Here is a 27,053-nt window from a genome sequence, read left to right on the forward strand (position 1 = left end):
AAAAATTTTATCACAAGATATTTAAAGATATAGGAAGTAGCATCACACTCCAGGAATAAAATTTTCAAATTAGAAAACAGAAGGTTTGGGACAGAAGACACCCCAAAGTAGATAGGATACTATAAAAAAACCAAGTTCACAAGAAGTTGTAAGGACTGATACTTATAAGTTATGAAGGTACTAATAAAATTTGCAAAAAGGCTTTATTTTTCACTATTATGAAAGCTCTTGCTGTGAACACCAAGGAATAACAAGAAATGGGGTTCACATTTAAACCAAACTCCACCACTAAAGACATTCTGTTATTAAGAACTAAATGTTAATTCCATACCTTGAATTGTGATAGAAGCTCATCTGTTGCACTTGTTGACACTTCATTCTCTCTGGTTTCAGCCAATCGTAAAATTTCATCTATATCCATTTCCTAGGGAATTAAAAGGAACAAACATATAATTTAAACTAACTAGCACTTTTCAATAAGTGAAATTATAAGTATTGATGCACCTACACTAACTGCCAAAGTTTGTTCTCTAATTCCCCCATTTCTTTTCATCTCTATAACTTTCAAATCTAATCTTAATTATTGAAGAGAACTTGGAACTTAATAATTAAGTTAAAAGTCAGTATAATCACTAAAGAATAAGGAAAAAATTCTAGAGCCACCAAAACCAGTAGACAAAAAGACAGAACCTTCATCACTATTCCTAAAATTGTCTCATTTAATTCTATAGAAACTTGCACAAAATAAAGTAAAACTGGTTAATTTCCTTCAATAATATTTATTCTGGAACAATTTTTAAGTGAAACTCAAAATGTGCTTCCAGAAAAAAAATTTTTTATAACTCTCAAAAAAAGGAAAAATATGTACATTTGTAACACACACACACACACACACACACACACACACATATACATACATGTATGACAATATTTTTTCCCCAAAGTTTAATCACCTGAGGTTCTGATTCCTCCCCTTCCAGTTCTTTGAAAAGATCCTCTGCTCCAAATTTCAAAATAGCTGTTAGTTCTTCTTTGTTGAAAGGATTAGAACTGCAGGGGGGGAGGGGAAAGGTAGTTGTGATCTAAAATACTTAATGTAACCATCATTTCCTAATATATTCCCAGTAAAAATGCTCATATTATCTAAATATGAAAGATATGGCTTTCACCTCTTTACTTTATTCATCAATACAATGGAGTGTTTTTAGGGCAGTCTCACTCTCTGAAGTAAATAAAATAAAGAAAAAGGCATTTACATGTTTTCCTTAGTAGTTACAGTACTTATCAAGGAATATTTCTATAGGATTCTGAAGAAAGAAATTCCTCTCATCCACTTGGCATTAAGAACTATTTGCCCAGCGGGATACCAATCTTATAGTATCTTTCCAGAGGCTTGATTACAACCACATACAAGAGAATTAAGTTTTTTCCAACCTAATCACTACATACACTGAAACTTCCATGTATATTATCAAACATAGATTCAAGTCAGCCTCTTTTTGAACAAAGAATATAAAACTTCTAAGCATTAAAGAATCAAATATCTAATTCAAATCTACATCCCTTCTTCTTGTAACAAAAAAATACCCAAATACTATACCAGAAAATGTAATTTGAAATATGCACAGTTACTAAGAAACAGTTGTCTTCTTTCCTAAAGATAATTACATATGCTTTCTTCGTCCTATACCATTCCTGTCTTCAATATCATATCAATTGTTAAGTGAAAGAAACTAAGGATCTGACCACAAATATTTTTATGAAGTGTTAAAAAAAATATTCTGATTCTAGTTGATTCACTTGTGCTCATTAATAATTAATGGGCAAAGTCTGTCTGATTATTAAAGTCTGTTAGGATAATGTTAAAATTCCTACTACAGCAGCTTGATAGCTTACATAACCAGATATCCTTGTAAGCACAGATCTGACTTTCCTACCCAAAAAGCAATTCCTTAGGTAAAAGAGTAATTCCTTTGATGCTTGAAACCTTCCACAATCTGGTTCCAGGCTCCCTTTCTAGATTTACTAAACACTATTCTCCTTCCCAAAACTCCCTTCACAGACACAATGGCCTATAATATATATCACTACAGGGTCCATATCTGAGCCTTTACTCTAATTAACCTCCAGGTAGGGAGTACATATTCATATTCTCTCACTCCCTCTCTCTTTCTACTCCTCCACCTCTTAGAATGCCTGGCGTCTTTCAAGGATTACTAATTCAAGTATCACTTAGTCTATGAGTCCTTCATACTCTCCCATCACTAGTAAGCTTTCTACATATTACTTTGTAATTGCTTTGGATTTCTTTTGTGTTTATTTCTCTGAGTAATATATTGCATCAATATAACGCAATTATTGGATTTTTTTAGATCTTTACATACCCAACACATAATGCAGTTCCTAGCACATTGATTGGCACTTAAGAAATACTTATTAATTTGAAAGCAAAAGGAAAGAATCAAGAAAAAAAAAAAAAAAAAAAGAAGATAGACAGTAAAATCCAAAAAAAAAAAAAAAAAAAAACCCCAAACCCAAAAAAACTGGAGCTAGTGTTTGGAAATAGAAAAAAAGGGAAACCTTCTCTATATCCAAATAACATAGATGTTAATGTACTTTCCTTTTGTTTGGTAGTCAAGAATTTCCAACATGACTTCTAAATGATCCCCTCATGTGAGGGGCAGTTGATTGACAGACAATACATAGTCTAAAGTCCATAGTCCGTTGGATTTCTTTCACTCCCTCTTTCTGGTACTTACTTTGACCTTCCTGAGTTGTTATCCAAAACAGTACGGCCTGTGGTATCCATACGCTGGATCACTAAGTGATCCAACACCATTTTCTTTTTGGCTCGTTCAATGATCTCCTCTTCTACTGTCCCCTTTGTAACTAAGCGGTAAATATTCACCTAGAGAGCAAAGTAAAGTGAGGATTATACCTGACAAGTATCTACTCACAGAACAATTAGTTTGATACCTCATTTTTTGGGGGGAAAGGGATCAGTTCTTTTCAGCTTTAACTGTAAATTTTTGTATTCTGTCCATTAAGATAACAGTTTTAATCAGACATGTAGTTTTATTATAGAAAATATTCATCTTAAATAAAAGTATTCTTTTTTTTTTTTTTTTTTTTTTGCACAGACAAAATTAAAAATCTAGGATAAGTAATTAAGCTGTCATCTGGAAAAAATATTGCCATCAAATATATCTGGCAAGGGTTTGATAGCAATGAGATATATAGACAATTATTAGAAATGTATAGGAATACAAAGCATTCCTAAACTCAGAAGTGGCTAACAGTGAGAAGAAACTTTTTTTTTTTTCTTAAATAAAAGTATAAAAATTTCTATCAGTGATTATATTGAAATAAAAATCAAACAAATATTGAACACAATACAAAAATGCTCTTTTTCATTAAGCTATATCAATCATAAATTGTTATAAGTAACATAAATGGATTTCCAGACCTATTATTAAATGAAATGCTCTATGAAAAGCCATTTGTATGCTTCTAACCATATGTATGGGAATATTTAGCTATTAGAAAAAACAAAGAAACAGGGATCACTGAAGAGAATGATAGGTAATCATTGCACAAATATAGTAAGAGAAGAAATTATCTGTTCTATTTCTATACAAAATAATAGAAGCTCACAGGAAGCCTCAGTGGTATATTATCTAAATATATTGTGTGTATATGTGTGTGCCTAAGTAAATCCACTTAAGAACAAAAAGGCATTATCTTTTATTAGTAGATGTCTAGCCTAACTGAAATGGTATAAAATGGAAAGAAAGCAAAAATTATCCCAAAAATCCTATGTTTAATTGTCTAAAACTGTACTAAGACTTTTGAGACACATTGTAGTTTACAGATTGCCTAGGGCTGAATCCCTACAAAGATTAATATTAGAAATACCCTGACATTTTCTCTGACCTGTTTCTTCTGTCCAATCCGATGTGCTCGGGCTTGTGCTTGTAAGTCATTCTGGGGGTTCCAGTCAGAGTCAAAGATGACCACAGTGTCCGCTGAAGCCAAGTTAATTCCTAGGCCACCCGCCCGTGTTGAGAGCAGAAAGCAGAAGTCCTGTACATAAGGCAATACACCACTTTATGTCGTGTCTGTCTCAGAAACAGTTTCATACTCCAATAAGCCCTGTATCCCTGGGAACCCCTGTAGTTGTGAAGAAAAGTGAGATATGATGGGCAAACTTTACAGAAGCTAAAAGATTGTCCAGAAGGTGATGGCAAAGTGAACTTTTAATGTAAAAGAGGAAAGAGTAAACAGTTCACTAAAGTAGGCATGAAAGCCTGAAGAAGCACAATGGGTATTATAGTACTCATATTTAACAAATGAGAAAACCAAGACGGTGAGAGAGGAAATTACCCAATAGAAATCATAACAGTTGAGCAGCAGAACATCAAACTCAGAATCACTAACTCCAATTCTATGCTCTTTTCCTGAATATCTTACCACTTTATTTTATATTCAAAGACTTCTAATTAAATGATCACAAACAATGCTCTTCATATTGAGTTTTTCTTAATTCACTTTTCTGTGTAGTTAAATTTAGTAAAATAATATAAAATGGCACATGAAAATATTTGCATGAGTGAATTAGGACTAGTAAAGAACACATTACTACAGTTCAAAGAAAGATAAAGTAGAAGGATATGTACAAAATAAGTGTCCAAGTGTAGGAAAATACAATGATACAAAAGGTACAAAGGTCTAGATGTGATTCCTATATCATGGCAAAAAGAATAAGAGAAATTACATAAAATCAGTTCAAAGTCAAGACTTGAAGTACACAAAGAATTATGAAGAATGAAAAATATTTTATGAAGAAAATGTTTATCCAGATCTCCATCTTCAAGTACTTGGAAGTGGGAGGAGGGGATCACGGTTACATTTTAATGTTTGTATATAATTATGTTAGAAATACATATCAGTATATACATATGTCAGTATGTATATACGTATGTACATAAGTCAAAAATTATCTCAGTTTTGCCTGGAATGTAATGATAAAATAGACTTCACTTTCCAAATGGCAGAATTGTTAGTTATCAATTAGATATGGAAATTCTGAAAGTCAATAGCTAAACCACAGTCAGATGACCCAGAAAGAATTGATCAGCAAGTATCTCAGAAATTTCATGGGGAAAAAAAAAAGGAAATACTAAACCTTTCTATTTAGAAACTAATAATACACATTTCTCTAGATGGGACTTCTCACTTCAGGATAAAAGAAATACCTACCTCTCTACCCTCACTCCCACCTCCACACCCCCAAAAAGGCAAAAATAAGTTCAAAACTCAAAAGAAGCAATATAATTTTCAGATAATGTATTTGTTTAAGTAGAAACAGGTTATATAAGATTTTATCAGAGAAAGAGACATAACCAGAAAGAGATAGAGAAAGGTGAGAGAAGACAGGGGAAAAAATAAAGGGACATAATGGGTATTGAAGCAGTATCTAGTTTATCAAATGCCTTTTATACTTAAAATTTTAATAGTTCTGCTTTGAATTATTGGCCAGAATAGTCACTGAGAATAACTTTTTACTACAATAGTACACTAATAACCAAAGCAAAATTTTCTTACTCAGTCCACAAAAACCACAAAACTTGAGAGTTGAAGGAACCTAAATAATCATATGATCTCACTCACATATATGAAAGGAATCCTCTTCATAACAAACTGACAACTAACTAGTCTAGTCTTCTAGGCTTTGCTTTTCTGCCAAATGAAACTATGCCAGTGCCCATGGGATCTCCACCCTTGGCCTCAAAGCAAAAAGAGTACCATTACTGATGAACACACATACTTATTTTAAGAGTGTTCTATGTCTTATGACTGAAAGGAAGACAAGTCGGTCTTTTATGTTTGCCTCTTGTTTTTGTTTTTTTCCACCCCAGTGCATTCATACCTCTGCATAGCTTCATTTTTTTTTGCTTTCTGAAATCCTGTATTATCTATAGTCTAAAACCATATAACTGATTAATTTATCATATATTATCTTATACTTTTTCTAGTTACTGCATTTGCTCCTCCCGTAAAATCCCCAATAGATGAAACTGCCTTACAATTTGTCCAATATTTAACACAGTAGCATAAAGAAGACACTTATTTATTATGTTCTGATTAATTGATTTATATTCCACAGAGCTTAGTACAAAACTGGAACCAATTGCTTGACTGGGTGAAAAATATTTCTGTTACTAAAATCAAGAATAATAAAAGTATTAATAGATACATATTTCTTGTTCTTTCCTGGTACAATTGAATTCAAAGAAAATCCATGAAGTTCATCCTCAGCCACATCCAAAAAGTAGCAGAGTCCTAATAAGAATTTAGTTCTTTCTAACACATAAGCTTCTGATGTTATCACCTCATCAAGTTAATCCTTCCAACTAACTAACCCAATTATCTTGCCCTTGCTGCCTCTCCAAGTCCCAGCAAGTTTATCACTTGAACCATATAACAATAATGTTGCTGCTAGCAGAAATTATTATTCAAATACAGGAAGATAAGCAAATCTGAAGATGCTTGCTTTTGAGAAACAAATTATTAAGGTGATCGAATCCCTATTCTACTTCCAAGGCAGAAATCAAGATGATGGTAATACACAGCTTATAAAACTAAGTATATTAATTAAATTTTAATTTTTCCCCCACTATCTTCATCACAGTATTGTAAAGAAAGCATTTTATAAACTGCAAGGCACTATATATATATATCTGAACTGCAATTATTATTGATTTAAATTCTAAGCTTCTCATGTAACAAAACCATGCAGAGAATGCTATACCTCAGATCCATCTGCATTGAAGTGGTCCAGTGCCTGCTTTCGGATTTCTCCCTTAATCGAACCATCCAGACGCTGCAGAAATAAATCAGCAAAGAATTAACAGTCAAGGAAGACCAGCTGCATCAAAATCTGAAAATACTATAGGCTTGCAACCTTCATTTGTCCCCACTAGACACAGACTAAAAATAACCCAAATGCCCTGGCCAGGTCTATGTAATAAGGATTTTGCTTAGGCAGCATACCTCTGACATGGGATCTCTTGTTACAAGATCATGGCTGAAAGGCTCTGATTCAATGTTCTCTTTTAGATTTATCTAAGGATCAGACCTTATATCAAGGACTATGAAGAAAAGAGTGGCAACCCAATCCTTGTTAACTCCTTTGTTTTAATTATATTTCTAGGTACCAAATAAGTTTGAAATGGGAAACAATATGACTGATTACAATGTATACCCAGAGAAAAGTATTTTCTAAGGAAATCCTAAGCTTACATTGATTTAAGCAATTTGTTTTACTCATATAATTTTATTTTTGATAAAATTTTTCACAATAGCACAAATACCAGAACACATAACATATGTAAATATAAATATATATACATACACATGCATATACATATGTATATACAGACACTGCTCATTATCACATAACTTTTACAAGTTTTTTAAATTTAAATTTTCGTACACTTTTACCTGCATTATTTTATTTCTACCTCTCAACTTTTATATGAGTTGAATAGATAGCTATTATCATTTTCATTTTTATAGATGATGACACCAACATTGGAGAAATTAAACTACTCAAGGTTACATAATTGGTTAAAAAATCAGGAATAAACCCAAATCTCTAAATTCCTGGTCCAATGTTATTTATTCTGACCAAATCATCATCTTAAAATTTCATTTCCTCTCTTCTAGAGTATACAAATTCCAATTGATTTTTCAGCCAATAAGAAATATGGCCTACAATATCCCATTCTACATTCTGAAATCAGAAGAAGCCATTTCATTACTGCTACTAATGGAAATGACCCTATGACTAAAGCTACTATGACAATAACCAGAAAGGAGTGGGTTCCATCTCAGGTCTTGCAAAAAAGAAAACAGGATTGTTGCTTTCTGATTGTATTTGGTATTCATTAAGTCACTAAAGTAAAAGCAATGTAGGGATCAGATACACTAGGAGAGTATTTCTGTGAAATAGCCATACTATAAAACACTATTGAAAGAGAGTTAATAAAGAAAAATAATACCAAAAACTAGAAATTCTAAACTGTTTTGAATGGTTCTATTCTAGACCATTTTGGAAGAGGATCTGTTCGTGGCTCTGAAGTTAGGATTTAAAAAGGAAAAAACATCTGATACCCACTGACTTAAAAGTTCCTTTAGGGGCAGCTAGGTGGCGCAGTGGATAGAGCACCAGCCCTGAATTCAGGAGGACCCGAGTTCAAATCACATCTCAGACACTTAACACTTTCTAGCTGTGTGACCCTAGGTAAGTCACTTAACCCCAGCCTCAAAAAAAGGGGGGAAAAAAAAGTTCCTTTAAAACTAATATATAAATTATGATACTACTTGAAAGGACTACTATTCCAGTCAAAGTCAAACAAGTTAGAAAGAAATCTTTAACTCAATATACTACAAAAACAAAACATATAATTCAACTATTCACCATATAAACTGTTATATATAAGTGGATCAGAAAAATCTCTGTCAAATAAACATAAAATGAATTTTTTTTGTTGAGTAAATCTCAACAAACCTGAATAATTGTCAGTGAGTAGTAACAGTCTACATTCTACTAAAAAATTATTCTAGGACTTAGTGGATTAATTTAAAAAGAGAATCATTTCAACTGCCTCCAGATTCAATTCCAAGTTCACTGAAAATTTCAACAACTCTTTTTTTTTCTGGTATGTACTACATTTTTTGAGTTCCTGTGATTTCCTCATCAAACAACCAATTTTTCCTCTCCATTATTTAGAGATAAGAACACACCTAATTTTTACTTTTTTTCTTTCTCAAATAAAAGAGTGATCTTCAAATGAGTATTTTAAAGAGAAAGCATAGAAAAAGTTATTTCAAAATAAGACCCTTCTTAGACTTACGTCTAGATTTAGAACAATTAAAAAAGTGATGATACTTTTCACTATGTCAGTTTAGTATACTTGCAACCCCATTACTTAACATACTTACCTGGAAAGGATAATGTTTAATAGTCAGGTATTCAGCCAGAATATCCAACATCCTCACCATCTGGGAGAAGATCAGAACTCTGTTCCCCCTCTCTCGAAGTCTTGTTAACAATTTATCTAAGAGGATCAGCTTCCCACTGCTCCTGATCAGGGACTGAAGAACTAAAAGTCATTCCAATCATGAGGTTGAAACATTTCCCCATTTATATACATAAAACTGTGATTGATTTCAAAGAATTCTTTTCATGAATGCTTTTTAAGTATGTTTGGGACCTGCCTATACCCTTCTATTGATAACCCCCTTATAATCTTATAACCACTCTTCTATTAAAAATGTTCTTAAGACAATGAACAATCCAGTGGTCTCTTACTTTTCAAACTTCTCATACTTTTCAAACTTCTCATACTTTATAAACTTTCTAGAGTATTTGACAACAATGATCAACTTTGTACTTTTCTAGCTCTTGCTCCTCTATCTCTTTTGAGTAATGCCTTCTTCTCTTCTTGGCTTTTAGTATTCCCAGAGTTCATCTTTTAGTCATTGCTCATCTACATGGTTTCCATTAACATGTCTGAGGATAATTCTCAAACCTACATCATCCCTAACTTTGACTTCTATCACCAGTGACACTTGATTATAATCACTTTTGCAATCTGTTATGTACTCTATCTCTATTTGTTGCCTGAATTTTTTAATCTATATAAATCTTGGCATCTCAGGAAGATCATAATAGTCCCCTGCCATGTTCTCAATGAGCCATTTATTGTGTTTTTCTACATGCCATAGGCATTTGTACTAAATATATAAAAGGTCCTCGGAACGTTTTAAACAAAGAATTAAATCAGTAAAAAAAATAATTTACCATCTTAATTTTTTTTACTATTTTTAAAAGATAATTTCTTCAAATAAATTTTTTAAAAATCTTCAATAGAAGCTTCCCCAAAATCAAATCTTTAAAAGAATGAGAGATGGAAAAGAATTAATTTGAAGATAGCTAGGCTAGATAAAGTTTTTTTTACAAATTTTATTTTATCATAGATTTATTTGTGGATTTTAAAAAAAGACAATAGCTATTTACAAATAAATACCCACCAGCAAGATCTCCTGTCCATTTTCACGTTCGTTCTCTTCTGGAGGCTTAATCAGATAGCAGTGGTTACAGCATTTTTTCAGTTCCATCACGATATTAAGGAAACCAGATGTGCTGCCTCTTGTCCCTTTGGAGAGAGCCTTGTAATTCCTTGTCAAAATCCACCTGTAGATGTCAGTAATATAATTCTCAGGTCAAATTTTAAAATAATAGGCCAAAAGGAGAGGGAATGGAAAAAAGCTTCAAGGAAAAGAAAAGTACAAAGGGGGTAAGTAAATGTTTTTCTTGTCCATTCTGGGTCTTCATAACAATAATCACATTCATGATTTTATTTACACATCTCAACTTTATCACCATGAAGATTCATGTTAAGTTTTGGGGTTTGTTTTTTTTTTGGTCTTTTTTTTTTAAATGAAGGAAGTTTCTTTTCTCAATCTATCTTAACAAGGATCAATCAAGGTCAAAGAGTTTTGCTACTTCCAAGACCCAGAAAAATAGATTTAGCACTATGAAACACCTGTAATCCCCCTCCTCCAAATAAAAGAGAATATTCAATACAGTGGCTAAATATTATGACATGGCCAAAGTGTTAGGTTGAAAATGTATACACGGATACCCTACTCTAACTTTCATCAATAAATGCATGTTTTTCATTTTTCCATCACTACTTTTTACATTCACTTGTGAAACTTCTTAGCTCAGGCACTCTCTTCTTTCCATCAAAAAAGAAGAAAAAAAGGAATATAAGCATGGCAGCATTATAAAAACACACATAGCTGGCAAGTACAACTTGAATCAAACTAAAATTCCTTCAAGATGTCAACTTAATTGGAAGAAGAGCCTATTTAGGTTAGACAGTTGCTCCAAATGCAGGGCAAAACTAAGAAAGTGGGTCTCAATTTCAACCTAATTTCAGTGTTTGGTTTTTCCCCCTCTTTCTATGTTCATTGTTTACAGATATATTTTAAATAAGACTTATTGCTTGTTTCTTATTAAGTATTATAATACTTTTCATGTCACAACAGTTGAAAACTATTGGATTACAAATTCAGGTAAGTTGTGATTAACAAGACAGGACAAAGGAAAAAAAAAGAATTTTTTTTTAAAGTATTAACAAAGCATTAACTATTAGGATACTGTCTTTTTTTCATCTCTTATTTTGATAGAGACTTATAATTTTAAAACATTATTTTATAAATATAACTAACTGGTCCAAAATTTTGAAGGTACAGTTTTAAATTATGGAAGCCATGATTTGACCTAGTGCCAGCCTTCCTACAATAGAACTTAAACCAAGTACACAAATCCCTTTGTACTAAATCTGTTGCATCTAGAACACTTCAGTTGAAAAAGGATGTTCCTCTCTCTTTTTATCAACTCCCAATGCTATTAGATGAATATTCTTCAATATAATGATCTGTTTCCTGGGGCAAGGAGGAAAAAAGGAAAGAGTATCATTATTTCTCTGGGAATTGGGCTATGTTTTTTGGCCATCAAGCAAGAACAGAATGCCACTAATTCTCATTTGCACTAACACAAAAGGGAGGGAAGAAGGAAGGACTTGAAAAAAAAAAAACACCATTATCCAGAATTGGCCAAAATAAAAAAGAAAAGCAAGATTTTCACATAAAGTTCTTATTTCTACCTGCAGCCTCAATACAATTTAATGGCCAGCTTAGGAAGTAACTTACTTATAATACTGCTTCTGAAGGACAGACATCTCCACCCTGAGAATCTGTTCAACTTTGGCTGGAAGAGATTTTTCCACATCCTTTTTTACTCTTCGAAGAAGGAAAGGCTCTAGAACCTTATGGAGACTTTGATAACCATTTTCTCTCCCCTTTCCATGATCATCTTCAAAATCTTCCCAGAACTCAAACCTAAAGATGAAATACTAATTTTAAATTATATGGGGAAAATATATTTGAATTCTTTAAAAAAAGACATTTTTGTGTCATAAAATTAACCTCATAAAAAGGTAACTAATCAAGATAAAATTACTGATTTTTGAATTCTTGTCAGAAAGAAATAAGAACAGAAAACCAAAAAATAAAAATGGAATGAAATAAAAAAGAATCCAATATTTAAGCATGAGTCCAAAAAACCAATATAACTGGGTTACCTAAATTATTAACATTTATTTTATGAAATAATCCAGTTTCTGAGACTAGCATATTTCTGTTAGATAAGATTATGAAAATGAATGTGGAAAGTAATTATAGATTTATGAAGGAAAATTAAGGTGATTTATAATTTTTTAAATAATAGGTCATTTACTTGGGAAAAAAGAATTAGAGACGGCTAGGTAGTGTAGTACACAAAGAATCAGCCCTAAAGTCAGGAGGACGCAAGTTCAAATCTAATCTTAGACACTTAACACTGCCTAGCTGTCTGACTCTGGGGCAAGACACTTAATCCCAATTGCCTCAGCAAAAAAAAAAAAAAATTGAAAACAACTATCAGATACATATTTCAGTTGTTACTTAAATAAAAAGCCTGTATTGTTCTGGAGACAAAATTTAAAGGGCTCTACTTACAGAAAGTCAAAGGCATGTACAAAACTACAAATTGTATTTGACATCAATGGAATCCAGGAACACAAAAAACAATCCAAAAGACCCACTTAATTTAGAAACACGTAACTAACATATGTTTAGTCAAAATTATGTAACTAAAACTATGCTGAGCTCAATGGCTGAGGCAAGTCATAATCTTTAATGAGGCTGATGAAAACTACTATAGTCATTTAGAATAGGAACATTGGGAAATTATCAGAGGTACAAAATAAAGGGGGACAATTACCTTACAATACAAAGAACAGTGATTTATCATGGCAAAAAAAAAAAAAAAAAATTCATTCTTAGAGAATGTCCTGCCTATGGCCTATGCCTATGCCTATGCCTATGCCTTACATTCTAAAGGAAGTTAATAAATACTGACTGAACTGTATTAACTTAAGTCAGATTTGTGGACTTGGTCACTTTATTCCATGATTATTACCATTAATACTACTCTGTGATCTGACAAACACATACTTCCAGGAAAAATTGTGCATGAATCAACACAATTATAACTATTGAAAAAAATTAAAAGCATATGCAGATTCATCTTAGTACATATAAATAATATATTATTAATTTGCTATAACCAGATTACTCTCAAAAATAAAATTATCAATATTTTACAAGATTTATTTTCCTATTATGTACTGCATAACATATAAAAACTACCATTGTTTGAAGCTTAAAAGTTAGCAAAATGCACAATACAAAATAATAATAATTTTTTTTTGGAAGCTGTTAAGTAGGGAATTTCAGATGAGGAAACTGCTTCAACCAATTAAGATCAGCAGTGGTTCTGAATCTTAAACTCCTAGAGTTGTCTGAGGCAGTGAGAGGTTAAATGACTTGTACAGGATCACATCACCTGTGTATTTAAGAGATGGGATATGAATCTAGATTATTCTAGATTCAAGGCTAGCTCCTGTTCTACTTTCCTACCTTTCAAAATAAAATATATTCAATAAATTATTTTTCTTTCATGATAAAAAAAAAAACAATATCTTTCACATCCTACCCCTATCCAAGTTAACTTCACTTCTATTCACATAGCTATTACTTTAATTCAGGCCTTTATTACTTCTTACATATATTACTGCTATAGTCTCTCAATTATTTCCCCCTCCTCATTTCAAGTCTCTCCCACCTCAGTTAAAAAAATAGTTTTCCTTAAGTACAGATAAGACCATAGTACTTTCCTACTCAACAAACTCCTGTGGTTCCCACTATTCCTCCTAGATTAAATAAATATAAAATACATCTCCCTGTTTTATACCTCACTTGGTGTTTATTACCAGTTATTAAATTGTCATTTATACTGTTAAATCTAAAAAAATCTTAAATGATCCTGATAAATGGATGGAAGATACTTTGCTGTAAAAGAGCCAATAAGGCAGTGTTTTGTTCTACAAAATCAAATATTTTTCATTATCAATATACAAAATACAACATAGGATTTGTATCTCTACATCGTTTAGTCACTTGTGAGATGGTCAAGACATGGATCATTGCTTTAATACATTTGCCAAATCCTGCTTGAAAACTAAATTCCTTCAAATGTAGAAAATGAGACAACTTTACATTCCAGTTCCAAGTACACCCACTATCAAAAGGAGAAGAAATTTAAAAGTAACAGAGAATGTAAGTAAAAATGACTGAACCAACAAAATTTCAAAACAAAGAAAATTCAATTTAAAATCTAGAATATGAGCAGATAAATGAGAGAATGAATATTAAAACATTAAAAAGATTATAAACTACAAAAAATATTGTAAGATAAAGGAAAGTGAACCTACTAATGAGAAACTAATTTCAAAACCCTCTGGAATCCCCAAGAGGATGGAACAACAAGATGGTGTTCCAAAATGATTCAAAGGAGAAATTTTTTTAAAAGACATAAAAAGAATAAGTCTGAAGAGAACAGATGTGAGAACTTGGGCCTGAACAGCAAAAATAATTAATAAAGAAAAACTTAAATCCAAAGAAGGAAACAGAAAGCAATGGATTCAGAATATAAATATACTGAAGTGAAGGACTATCTAGAAAAAGAGAAGCAAAACATAACAATGCTAAAAGATGTTGGCTCTATACAAAGCAAAAGCAATTGATCTGGAAAGCAAGAAGCTCAAAGATAACTTAAAAACCATAGGTTTCCCGGAAGACTACAATAAATTAAAAATGTGAACACTAAAATAAAGGAAATAATTCAAGAAAACTATCCAGAACTTCTAAATACAGAAAATAAAGCACTAATCAAAACAATACATAAATTGCCACCAGAAAAAAAAACAAACAAACCCATACTTCCAGTTTTGACACATAATAGTTAAATTTAATAATTGCCATACCAAACAACAAATACTACAAAACAGCCACAATAAAGACGTTCAAATGTAAGAGAAATGACAGCATTCTTCATTACTCACTATCAACTTCTAATTCAAATAATCATATTCAAAATGCAATCCAAAGTGACAAACTCAAAAAAAATTAAGATAAACATAATTAATGAAAAAAAGACATGTTTGATTAAAATGGGTCATTAGAAATATCCCTACCCCCCCAAAAAAAAACATGAACAGAATATTTAGCTTATAAACACTCCAAACAGAAAAATAACAAAGATAATTAAATACAAGTACAAAGGAAAGAACACTTAAATTGTCCTCTCTCTAAATATTATTCTTTTAAATAAAAATTACTCTTTTAAAAGAATGATTTAAAGGACTGAAAAAGAAACAAAACCATTTAAAATAAATTAAGTACACAAGAAAATAATGATTCAGGTAGAATTTAAAGATCAGAAGCAATTAAGTAATACAATAGACAGAGTACTGGACCTGAATTCAGGAAGAGCAGAATTCAAATCTGGCTTCATTAACCATTAGATATGGATATGTCATAATTTTATCTGTTTCAATCTCATCTATAAAATGAAAATAATATAACCTACCTCTCAGGGTTGTTGTGAGGATCAAATAAGATAATTTTTGTAAAGCATTTTGCAAACTTTAAACACTATATATGTAAACCTTCACGATCATTGTGAGATTGAAAAACAGCTATAGGTTAGTATGTTGACACTTTTTTTGTTTGTTTTTGCTAACAATAAAATCTGAGACTTTCTCCCTACTTTTTTATCTCCCTTTCTTTTGGATACCTTTTAAAATGCCCTCACAATAACATCATTTCCAATAAATGTTTTTATTTATACTCAATCCAAGCAAGCTACTTTTTCCTTCTTTATTCTCTTTACAAATGTCATTTCTACTTCTTCTGTCAGAACCTCAGGGACTGTTTCAGAATCAAAGTGGAGACAACTAAAGATGGATACTATAATCAGACATGTATAAAGACATTAACAAAAGACTGGAAAAAGTTGATCTATAAACAAAAGAAAGAAAACTACTCTCACAAAACAAATTTTATGGGAAATACAGAATAAGGTCAGTTAAAATATGCTCCCAAGCATTTTTTATATTTTTTTAACTATTTAAGTCCTACCAATGCATTGCTGGTGGAGTTGTGAAATGATTCAACCATTCTGGAGAGCAATTTAGAACTATACCAAAGGCCTATAAAACTGTGCATACCCTTCCATGCAGCAGTGCCATTACTGGGTCTGTATACCAAGGAAATTATAAAGGAGGGAAAAGGATTTGCATGCACAAAGATGTTTGTTGCAGCTCTTTTTGTAAGTGTAGGAATTGGAAATTGAGTGAATACCCATCTGTTGAATGGTTGAATAAAATATGTATACGAATGTAATGGAATATTACTATTCTGTAAGAAATGATGAGCAGGCTGATTTCAGAAAAGCCTAGAAAGACTTAAATGAATTGATGCTGAATGAAGTGAGCAAAACCAAGAGAACACTATACATAGTAACAGCAAGATTATGCAATGATCACCAGTGATAGAATTGGCTCCATTCCATAGACTTAAGAGTGGAAAAATACCATCTGCCTCATAGAGAGAACTATGAAGACTGAAGGTGGATCAAAGATTATTTTTTTCATCTTTGGTTTTTTTGCTTTTTCTTTCTCATGTTTTTTTCCCTTTTTGTCTGATTTTTTTTTTTTACACAATATGACCAATATGGAAATATGTTTAAAAGGATTGTACCTGTTTTAAGATATATCATATTGCTTGCTATCTTGGGGAAGGGGAAGGTAAGAGAGAGAGGGAAAAAATTTGGAACACAAAGGCTAACAAAAATGAATGTTGAAAACTATCTTTATATGTATTTGGAAAAATAAAGTACTACTGAGAAGGAAAAAAAAAGACCTTTCCCTTCACATAGATTGCAAGAGCTTTCAAAGTGACTATCTGGGGGCAGCAAGATGGCACAGTAGTTAGAGCACCCACCATGAAGTTCAAATAACAGCTTCAGACATTTAACACTTTCTAGTTCTATGACCCTGGGCAAATCACTTAACTCCAAATGCCTCAAGGCCCCTCCACCAAAGAAAAGTGACTACTTGTCTTATATCTATGTATTTTGAGTTCAGAACCTTTTTTCCTCTAGGACTCCCTTATCATTTTAAACAAATACCCTATTTCCAACATGGCTCACAAAATACTTCAGAGAATGTTTGTTCGTTCACTTTAACAACTTTACAAAGAAAATAAAATTATATCCTAATTCATTAAATAATAGTTTTGTTTTGTTTTACTTCTGAGGCAGCTAGATGGTGTAGTGGATACAGTACTGGCCCTGGAATCAGGAGGACCTGAATTCAAATCCTGACTCAGAAATTTAACACTTACTAGCCATGTGACTCTGGTCAAGTCACTTAACCCAATTGCTTCACAAAAAATACAAAGTTTTACTTCATGCTTGTTTATGTTTATGTACGTGAAAGTACACATGTATATATGCATATACATTATGTGTAGCTATACATACATATTAGCACACAAAAAATATAGATGAAAAGATTGGCTACAAGTATTATTTGCATTAGATTAATAATTCCCACATCAATGTTTTAATTCTCACATAAGCATATTAACTTTTCAAAGAGAAAAGAACAGTTGCTGTCAATTATCTCTTTCACACATCCAAGAATTCACAAAGGAAAATCAGGGCTAATTCAATGCAAATTATCAACATTACTGAATAATTAGGGAGGTTGGGGAAGAGGAAAAAAATTAAAAGCCTCAGACTTATTAAAGTGTCATTACTTTGGTCCGGATGAAAAATAGCATACATTGGAAAACCATTTATTATCATAAAACAGTCACCCTTAGATTGAACTTGGTAGATACTTAACAGCATCAGAGTAAAAGTCTGAATTGTCTTCAAATGCAATTGCAGACCCTAGCCAAGTAATTTTATGGATCTGTATCACAGAGTAAGCATGTTACATATACAAAGATACTTTTAGCAGAGGCATCTTGGTAAATATTACTTTACTTTTCTGAAGTTATCGTAGCTGAATTCTACATAAAAGTATGTTTCAAAATTTCATCTACTCTGAATAATTTTTCAGCACTTTCCAATTAGACTAATTATATATTGTAGTACTTCAGAGACTAACCAATGTGCTACTTCACTATTATTTGCCATACCTCATAATTTTTTGCCTTTACAAATTAATATGTGACTTCCAAAAATTCTGACCTCTATGACTTTTGTTATCCCAAAATCATTTGATACTATTATTTCCATATTTATTTTACTAAAAATCATGCTACAAGCTCTACTTTCCACAAACCATGCCATCTATTTTCCTAGATGAGTGATAAAAGATTTAATATCATTTGCCATTTCAAACATTCTAACATCTTTTGAAGTACACAGGAAAGAGCTTACTTCTCTGGCATAATAAAGTGCAGCAAGGACCAGAGCTCTTTGAGGGAATTCTGAAGAGGGGTCCCAGTAATCAGGAGCCTATGGTTGGACTTGAAATCAATCAGAGTTTTATATAATAAAGAGTCATCATTCTTCAACCGATGGGCTTCATCCACTCCCAGAAAGGCCCAGTTAATACTGCCCAGCACAGTCTAAAGTAAAAACAAAACAAAACGAGCCACTAAGTCAGATGGGCAAGTGGTTTCAAGTGTTAATTATCTCCATGCAAACATAATTACAAATGTAAGTATGGAAAATATTCCATTTTGTCTTAGATATGTAAAAGATCATTTGTGGTCTTAGTTGCTTAGACTAGGGCATGCACTAGTCAAAAATAAACTACAATCCCTTAAAAATTATGAAAGTAGGCCTCCTTTTCCAAATAATGTTACATATCCCCAGTTGTAAGATCAAATGAAAAAAAGGAGGTTTAGGGCAAAAATGAGTTGTACTCTTCTTTTTCTTATATACCATCCTCCTCTTAACTAGGCTCCACTACAACACTGGGATTTGAAGAACACTCAGAAACTACAGATTTTATCAACCTAAAAACTCTTCCCTTGGCTCTAGCAGAATCTGACTAGAACTAAAAATGGATATTTTTGTAAGGAGTATTTTAGTTCTTTATAAAGACCATCTTCAAAGGGTTTGACAAGTTTTACAATCTTCATTTTATGTGAAACCTATTTTCCTGTAGAGAGCAAAAAAATAAATAAATAAATTTCTCTTTTAGAAAATAATACAATGAATAATTTAAAACAACAATCACCATCTACTAGACCAGGAACAGGAATGCCAGATTTTAGTCCTAAATCTATCACTGACTATTATTATCCCATGAAAATCCTTTCACTTCTGTGAGTTCAGGTTTCCTCTTCTGTAAAATGTGAGGGAATTGGATTAGGTTTTTAAGTGTTCTTTCTAGCATTTGGTTTCTTCCCTACCAAGGTTCCCAAAATATTCTTCCCCCCCCCCACAAAGGTCAAAATCCAGAAATAACTGTTATAACAAAAAGTGAAAAACACAGACCTCTATAACTTGGATATTCAAAAATTTAAACCATGCCTTACATACCTTATCTTTTAGGAGGATCTCATATGTTGTTATGAGTGCATTAAACTTTAGCCTCTTGGTTTGAGAATGGATCCATTCATATTCCCGTATCTATAAAAGAAATCGATAGTGGAAATCCTAATATTACTCAACTTCATATCATCCAAAAAACAGAACATATGGCTCTCGCTATTGTCCTTTATCTCTCCCTTCATTTCTAAGTCAAATCTCTAGGGGGAAAAAAAATAGAAGTCATAACCATAGCCTTTACTTCTCTCATTTACTTCTCCAATTCTTGTTTCCAACTTCATAATGCAATGAAATACCCCAAGAAAGTGGGAGCAAACATCATAAACAAGGCAGGTAACACGATTACTAAGCCCATGAAGTGGATACTCAGAATTCTATGCCCAAGAAATTCTGCAAATAGTAGCACTATCATCTCGGGGATAGTAAGCCTACTTCTAGCCTATTCCTTCCAACATCATGAAAGGGAGCAACTCTAACAGCCTGAGAAGCTGTACTCATTCATTACTTAACCAAAGTTTCTTCTTCAAAGTTACCAATAATTCAATTGCCAAATTGAGGGACTTGTCTCAAACCTCATTCTTTTTGACCTCTACATCACTTAATACTATTGAACACCCAATGCTCTGGCATTTTCAAACATTACTCTTCCAACAAAGGGGTTAATCAGATGATCTCCAAGATCTCTAATTCTAATTCTATGATCTTAGGATTTTCTTACCTAACTATTTCTCAGACTCTTTTGTTAGAATATACCATGCCCTTATCTGTGAGTATCCCTTAAGACTCCATCTTAGGCCTCTTCTATTGTCTCTACATTCTCATTTTGTAAACTCATCAAGCTTATGGTTTATATTATTAACTTCAAGAAGATGATTTCTAGATTTACATATTCAGCTCTGGTCTCTTTCCTAAGTTCTAGTTCTATTTCATCAATTGCCTATTTTGAACTGCAAGTACCCCAAGCATCTCAAACTCAACATGTCCAAAAAAGAACTCAATGGTATCACTATCATCCAAGTATACAATATTGATGTCACCGTCAATACCAATTCTCACTAAACCTACAACAATCAGTTGCCATATCCTGTTCATTGTCTCCATAATGCCTGTTGTATCCATCTCTTCTCTACTCATACAGCAATGACCTTAGCCTAAGTCTATATTTCCTTTTGTCTAGACTACTTTTCAGAATTATTAGAATAGCCTACTTATTGATCTCCAGGCCACAAATCTTTACCATTCCAATCTATCTTCTACATAGCTATTGATTTTCCTCAAGGTCTAGGTCCTTCTCAGTCACTCCAGTGGCTCCCTGACATTTAAAGCACCAGCCTACCTTCAAAGCATATTACCCATTCCTACCCTTTATATTTCCTGTAACACTCCCATTTCCCATCTTTGAACCTTTATGCTGGCTAATCCCCCAAATGGAATGCACTCCCTCGTCCTCTCTTAAGATGCTCACCACTCAGCTCATGAGCAGCCTTTCTGCCTTACGTCTTTCTTGATCCCTCCCAACTCCAGTGTTTTCCCCGACAAATTCAACTTGCAACTATTTTGTTTCTGTTTCAAAATATGTATGCTGTCTTTCCTAATGGAATGTTAAAATCTTTCAGGGTAAGGACTGCTTCATTTTGTCTTTGAATCCCTGGTAGCTAGCACTGTATATAACATACAAAAAAAAAGATATTTTTAAAGTGCTTTTTGTCTACAGATTCTGTTTATAAATACTAAATAACTGAAGGTAGTGGAAATATACATGTATGAAAGCGTTAAGGATATAATTTCATTTTCTGTGAAAGAGAGTGTGTGTGTGTGTATACATGCATGTGTGTGTATTCAAAGGAGATCAACCTACCAAAGGTATTAACATCGTCTCTTAATAATGAGCTCCTCTCCCCATGAGCAAATTTTGCAAAGACAATACTTTTATTCAGCATATAAATTAAAAACTCAATATTTTGGATTTAGGGGAAAATATGGATTATAGAACACTTTGAAAAAGGAGTTACAATTTCAGAAATTAACTGTTACTTGAATCAATGAATGAAAAGTATTTTTGCATCTAATATGTATCAGGCACTATACTAAGTGCTGGGAATAAAAATACAGGGAATGGCTACCAGGGATAAAAATAATCTCTTAGGATTACAGGATTCAGACCTTGAAGGAAACTTCAAAATTATAAAAATCCCACCCTCTTTATGTAATAAGGCACCTAGGAGACGTAGTAGGTATAATGCTAGACCTGTAATCAGAAAGGCCTGAGTCTAAATCCTGCCTCAGACAATTTCTGTTAGGACTCAGGGCAGGCCACTTTGCCTCTACTGGGATCATTTTCTCATCAAGAAAATGGGAATAATTACAATATTTACCTCCAAGAATTGTTGTGAAAAATCAAATGAAGTACTATTTGTAAAGCATTTTACAAAGCTTTAAAGCACAATGTAAATGCTAGCATTTTTTAAAAATTATTTTTGTTGTTATAGTTGATACAGGCCTTCTTATTTAATATTTAATGTCAGGCAGAGGCCTTCTTATTTTGATGGGAGAGAGAACTGGCAGAAGGGAGAAAGGGAAGCTGAAAGTGCCTCCCTCCCATATATATATAAAAATAAACATTCTTTGATAACTTAATCAGTTTACTTAGAGTTCACTCTTTTTACTTTTAACTACATGAGAATAGGTAGATATTACATGAATTTTTTTTATTTAATATAACAAAGACTTGTGATTTCATTAGTATGATCTTTCTCACTACACTGAACTTCTCGGTAATTCAGAATTTTTAAAGCATTTTTTGTGTAACAGAATCTTGGCAGACTGGTGAAGTCTAGGTGAAGACTATGAACCCCTACTCAAGGTAATGTTTATAAAACTACACACAGAGGATTACAACAAAAACAAATTATTTTAAAATACAATTATTAACAAATTTTAAAAACTTAACACTAAACTTAAACTAATATGGCTATGCAAACTAAGTTGATCCTTAGAAAAAAGATATTCAATATGTTGTCAAGTCCATACCAAATTACTTACATTTTCCAGTTTGGTTAAACCTTCCAATCTTAATATGTCACCAATATGACCTAAGAAAACCCAGTCATGCCTATAACACAATATGGCAGCAAAGTACAGCTTTATTAAACACCTTAATAAAATATTTGCTATGGAAATCACACGAGCAACTTAGATAGGAATAATTTAACTGAATTATATGACAAGCCAACAGAGATTTCCATCATTTTTGCTTTTGGGTAGTGGGTTTTGTTTTGCTCTATTTTACTTGAACTTCCATTTTCTGTGTATTTCTACATGCAGATATCATACTTTAATAAAACTAGAACACAAAGATAATACCTGCTACAAATCCTTAGGTGCCTTGTTTTAATGAAAAGGTGAGAATGATTTAAATCCACATATCAAATATTTATAACCTCCTCATATGTCAAACTAACATTACACTCCATTTCCCATTTTCTTACCTTGGTACTGGCTGTCCACCATGCCTGAAATACATTCCCTCCTCACCTTCATTTCAAAATCCTCAATTTCCTTCAAGATTAACCTCAGGCTAAAACCTTTAGTTTTACCTGATACCATCTAGTGGTAGTGTCTGAGTATTTCAAGTGCTTAATGATGAAATTAGTTTCTCATTTTTAAATATGACCTGTGTACTAGTGTTTATACCATTAACTTGGGAGAAAAAAAAAGAAGTAAACCAAACTTCAGCTACAATCCCTGTTATAAATTCCCAAACTATTAAAAAACAAAAGGTATTTTTTCATCCAACATTCTTTTTTTGAAGATGAATAAACTAAATCCCAAGCAAAATAAACTAACTTGTCCAATATCACATAGCCAATCTGTGGAATAGTTGATGACAAAAATTTCTTTTCCCTAATCTTACCCTTCACTCTTCTGTTAATTATGATGTCCAAATTAATAAATCTTATTATCCAATCTAAAAATTACTTATTAAAAATGCCTATAATCTGTGAGGAATTGTGCTAGGCTAACTTACTGAAGATACAAATATAAAACTAAAAACTGTCCTGTGCTCTCAGGCTTACATTCATTCTATTGGGGTAAGGGAGGATGACAATAAGTAAACAAATATACCATCTATGAAAAGATTCCTTTTATTTCAAATATAGTTTGCTCATATTGGCCCTAAGCATAGAAACCCTAGCTTTTAAAAGCTCTGATAAGTTCTTGTGCCTATAACTATTTTCTTATGTTTTCATTTAAAAAGATAACATGAATTAAATTCATTTCATAATTTTAAAATAAAATTAGTGTAGGACTCTTAGAATGAAGTGATCCTATATGATGTTTATGACTTTTAAGGCAGAGAGATAAAAACATTTCAAAAAGGAGCTGTCATTTAAAAGATCAATATTTATATCGTTACTTTACATCTATTGGGAATAATGACTAGTAGAGGTTTCTAGCAAACATGATACAACTATTTTTCTTTAAATTGAATAAATATGTTTTTAAAGTTTATTTTTTTATTGTGCTACTGTGATACATAAAACCAATAAGGCTAACAAACAAGACTTTTCATAAGTATCAACAACTTTAAAAGGAATTTCTATAAAACTTGAATGGTGCACACTATATATCCCATTTCTCTTTTTTGTTTACACACCGTATTTCTGCTCATCAGGTCTCCTATGTAAACTACTACATTAATCTCTGGTGCCCATATTTCAAATTCCCTTTGCCATGAAGTGAGAGTAGATAAAGGCACCACCACAAGAAAGGGGCCATACAGCTGATGTTGATGGAACAAATAGGACAGAAATGATATGGTCTGGATGGTTTTTCCTAGGCCCATTTCATCAGCAAGAATCACACTGTTGCTCCTGAAAGAAAAAAAAAAGGAATCATAACTCATCCAATCAATGTAACAAAAATCAAAAACATGTAAAAATACCATTTCTGCTGATGAGTCATGACAATGAGTCAGTGAATGAGTAGAATTTATAATTGCACATCTTAATTTCCTCAATATAAAGTAAAATAATCACTCTGTGTAAAGCAATGGGTTAAGGACTGGAGACACAATGACATAAATGATCCTTGTCCTCAAAGAGCTCACATTCTCATGAGGGAGACAAATACAAAAGTAACTAGATATGTACAAGATATGCAGAGAATGTGGAAAGTAATATGAAAAGGGAAAGGGCTAGTATTTGTGGGGAAATCTCTCTTTTTTCTAATAATTTTGAAATAAAAACATTTACAATGCCTCAGTGACTAGCAACATAGTAGTTATTCAAATGTATATGATGAATAAACACAGATGCCATCTTAAAATTGTATTCATCAAAAAAGGATATATGTGTGTGTATGCCTGTATACACACACATATGTATACACAAATATCCAGACATACATAAAAATGTGTACATTCACAGAATATATATATGTGTATAAAAATATATATACATGTATTTAAATACACATCTACATGTATACATACATGTATATATTAAAATTTAAGTCAAATTTCTTTGAGATTTTCTTTACTATAGCTTTGCCTTGAAGCTTTTCCTAAAATGGGAAGTGACAACTGATAGATATTTATGGTGAGAGTTGAATCATAAAGGAACAAAGATTACTATCCATATGTATGCATAAATTTGATATCTACTCTTTAAACTGATATACTATATGTAAGTTCTTAAATAAGTGGAATTCTGAGAGTAAAGTTACATAATGTTTAGGCACTGTCCTGAAAGAAGGAAAGAAAACATCCAAAGTTCATAAGCAAACAGCAAATTAAAAAACAGAAGTCTTAAAGTTAACCTATTTACTTCTAAAATGTGAAACAAGAAAGAAAGCTAATATTCAATTAGTAAAAATAGTTAAACATAAAACCTCAAGTTCTATAAAATGGGGAAGAAAAGGAGAAAAATAACCATCAAATAGCTAACAAAGAATACCTCATTTTATAGTTTGGTTAGGGAGGGAAGGTAGAGAAAATGAGAAAAGAATGTCTCTATAATATCCAGGTATGTGCTTATTATTAGTTTTAGTTATTTTTTAAAAATCCATATTTGAGTTAATTCAATGAGTTAAATCTCCCCCAAAATAATTAATTTTAAGGAGGTTTTTTATTTTATTTTATATGATTTCCTTTCTCTTTACTATGCCCGACAGTAAAATGTGGGAAAATGGACATATATAAAGTGACTTTCTGGAATTTTTGTAAGACTATAATGGCAATTTAATATTATGATATGCCTTGGATCTGTGATGATCTGTTTTTTTCCTTTTTGGCAGATTCTGAGGCAAGTAATAGTATTCATTAAACCAGTTATTCCCTTGAACCACAAATAGGTAAAGTTATTACCATTCTAGACAAGTACTTAATGGTTCAGGGCAGTAATACCCACAGATAAATGTTCTCAAGCTATACATGGCTATTTCACATGCAGCCAAAGTTCAAGATTTTCCATTTGTGTATTAGACTACATTGTCATGATGGGCTCTACTAAGGATGCAGTATCATGTGGTTCTTTTAGCTAATGGTAACTGCCAAGCCACTTTAATTGGGAATGCCATCACTTTAGACACAGTCCTTTTTACCATAAAAGACTGTTTGCTTTTATTTTTAAACCAAAGTTTTATTTTTGTAGTTATCAGTGAGTCAAAGAATGGTAAAAGCTGGTGGTAACCTCAGAGATACTCTAGTGCAATTTTTTGAGGCAGAAAGCACTTGAGGGACTTGTTCAAGTTCCAGAAGCTGTTTAGTAGAAGCAATGTGTTCACTCCTTCTATTAAGTCATTATTTGACTTTGAGCAACTAAGGCCTAAGAGGAGGAAAAAGGCTTAAGAATAAAAAAATTAGCCAGAATGCAGAATTGATCTTAGCAAATCTTCAAAAAAAAAAATTGCTCTAAGTGGGACCAAAAAGCACTTCAAGTGACAAATTAGGCAGAGCTATTTGGGTACAGCTCAAGCAAGTTTTTCCCTGGCATAGAAGAAACAAAAATTGAAAGAACATTTTCATTTTTTAAGAGTGCATATTTCTTTTTTTTAATAGCTTTTTATTTACAAAACATATGCATGGGTAATTTTTCAACATTGACCCTTGCAAAACCTTTTGTTCCAACTTTTCCCTTCCTTCCCCCCACCCCCTCCCCTAGATGGCAGGTAGCCCAATACATGTTAAATCTATTAAAATATATGTTAAATACAATATATGTATGTATATTTATACAGTTATCTTGCTGCACAAGAAAAATTGGATTTAGAAAGAAGGTAAAAATAATCTGAGAAGAAAAATAAGATTACAAGCAGACAATAACAGAAAGTGGAAATGCTATGTTATGGTTCACACTAAGAGTGTATATTTCTACTAAAGCCTAAATAAATGAATAAAAACTATAACGACAACTTTTTTCTTAGGCAAGTTAAAACAATAAATAACATCTCAGGGTAA

The 27,053-nt window shown here is 32.2% G+C and overlaps 1 protein-coding gene across 13 annotated transcripts in view; it reads right to left on the reverse strand.

The window, feature by feature from the left end:
- CHD2 (chromodomain helicase DNA binding protein 2) overlaps positions 1–27,053 on the reverse strand; it is a 181,512-nt gene that overhangs the window by 48,976 nt on the left and 105,483 nt on the right. For all 13 annotated transcript variants that reach the window (XR_012486993.1, XR_012486994.1, XM_074295064.1 and 10 more), the window contains 11 exons: positions 24,252–24,468; positions 19,586–19,675; positions 18,473–18,663; positions 11,788–11,976; positions 10,099–10,261; positions 9,007–9,159; positions 6,812–6,883; positions 3,934–4,083; positions 2,760–2,908; positions 954–1,050; positions 332–424 (listed from right to left, as the gene is read on the reverse strand). Coding sequence is in view for 11 of the 13 variants with exons in the window: in XM_074295064.1 (XP_074151165.1) it covers positions 332–424; positions 954–1,050; positions 2,760–2,908; positions 3,934–4,083; positions 6,812–6,883; positions 9,007–9,159; positions 10,099–10,261; positions 11,788–11,976; positions 18,473–18,663; positions 19,586–19,675; positions 24,252–24,468 (1,564 nt within the window). In the remaining 2 variants the exon portion in view is untranslated. The remainder of the gene's footprint in view (positions 1–331; positions 425–953; positions 1,051–2,759; positions 2,909–3,933; positions 4,084–6,811; positions 6,884–9,006; positions 9,160–10,098; positions 10,262–11,787; positions 11,977–18,472; positions 18,664–19,585; positions 19,676–24,251; positions 24,469–27,053) is intronic.

This window comes from Sminthopsis crassicaudata, chromosome 2 (assembly GCF_048593235.1).
Source record: "Sminthopsis crassicaudata isolate SCR6 chromosome 2, ASM4859323v1, whole genome shotgun sequence".
NCBI classification, from domain to species: Eukaryota; Metazoa; Chordata; class Mammalia; order Dasyuromorphia; family Dasyuridae; genus Sminthopsis; species Sminthopsis crassicaudata.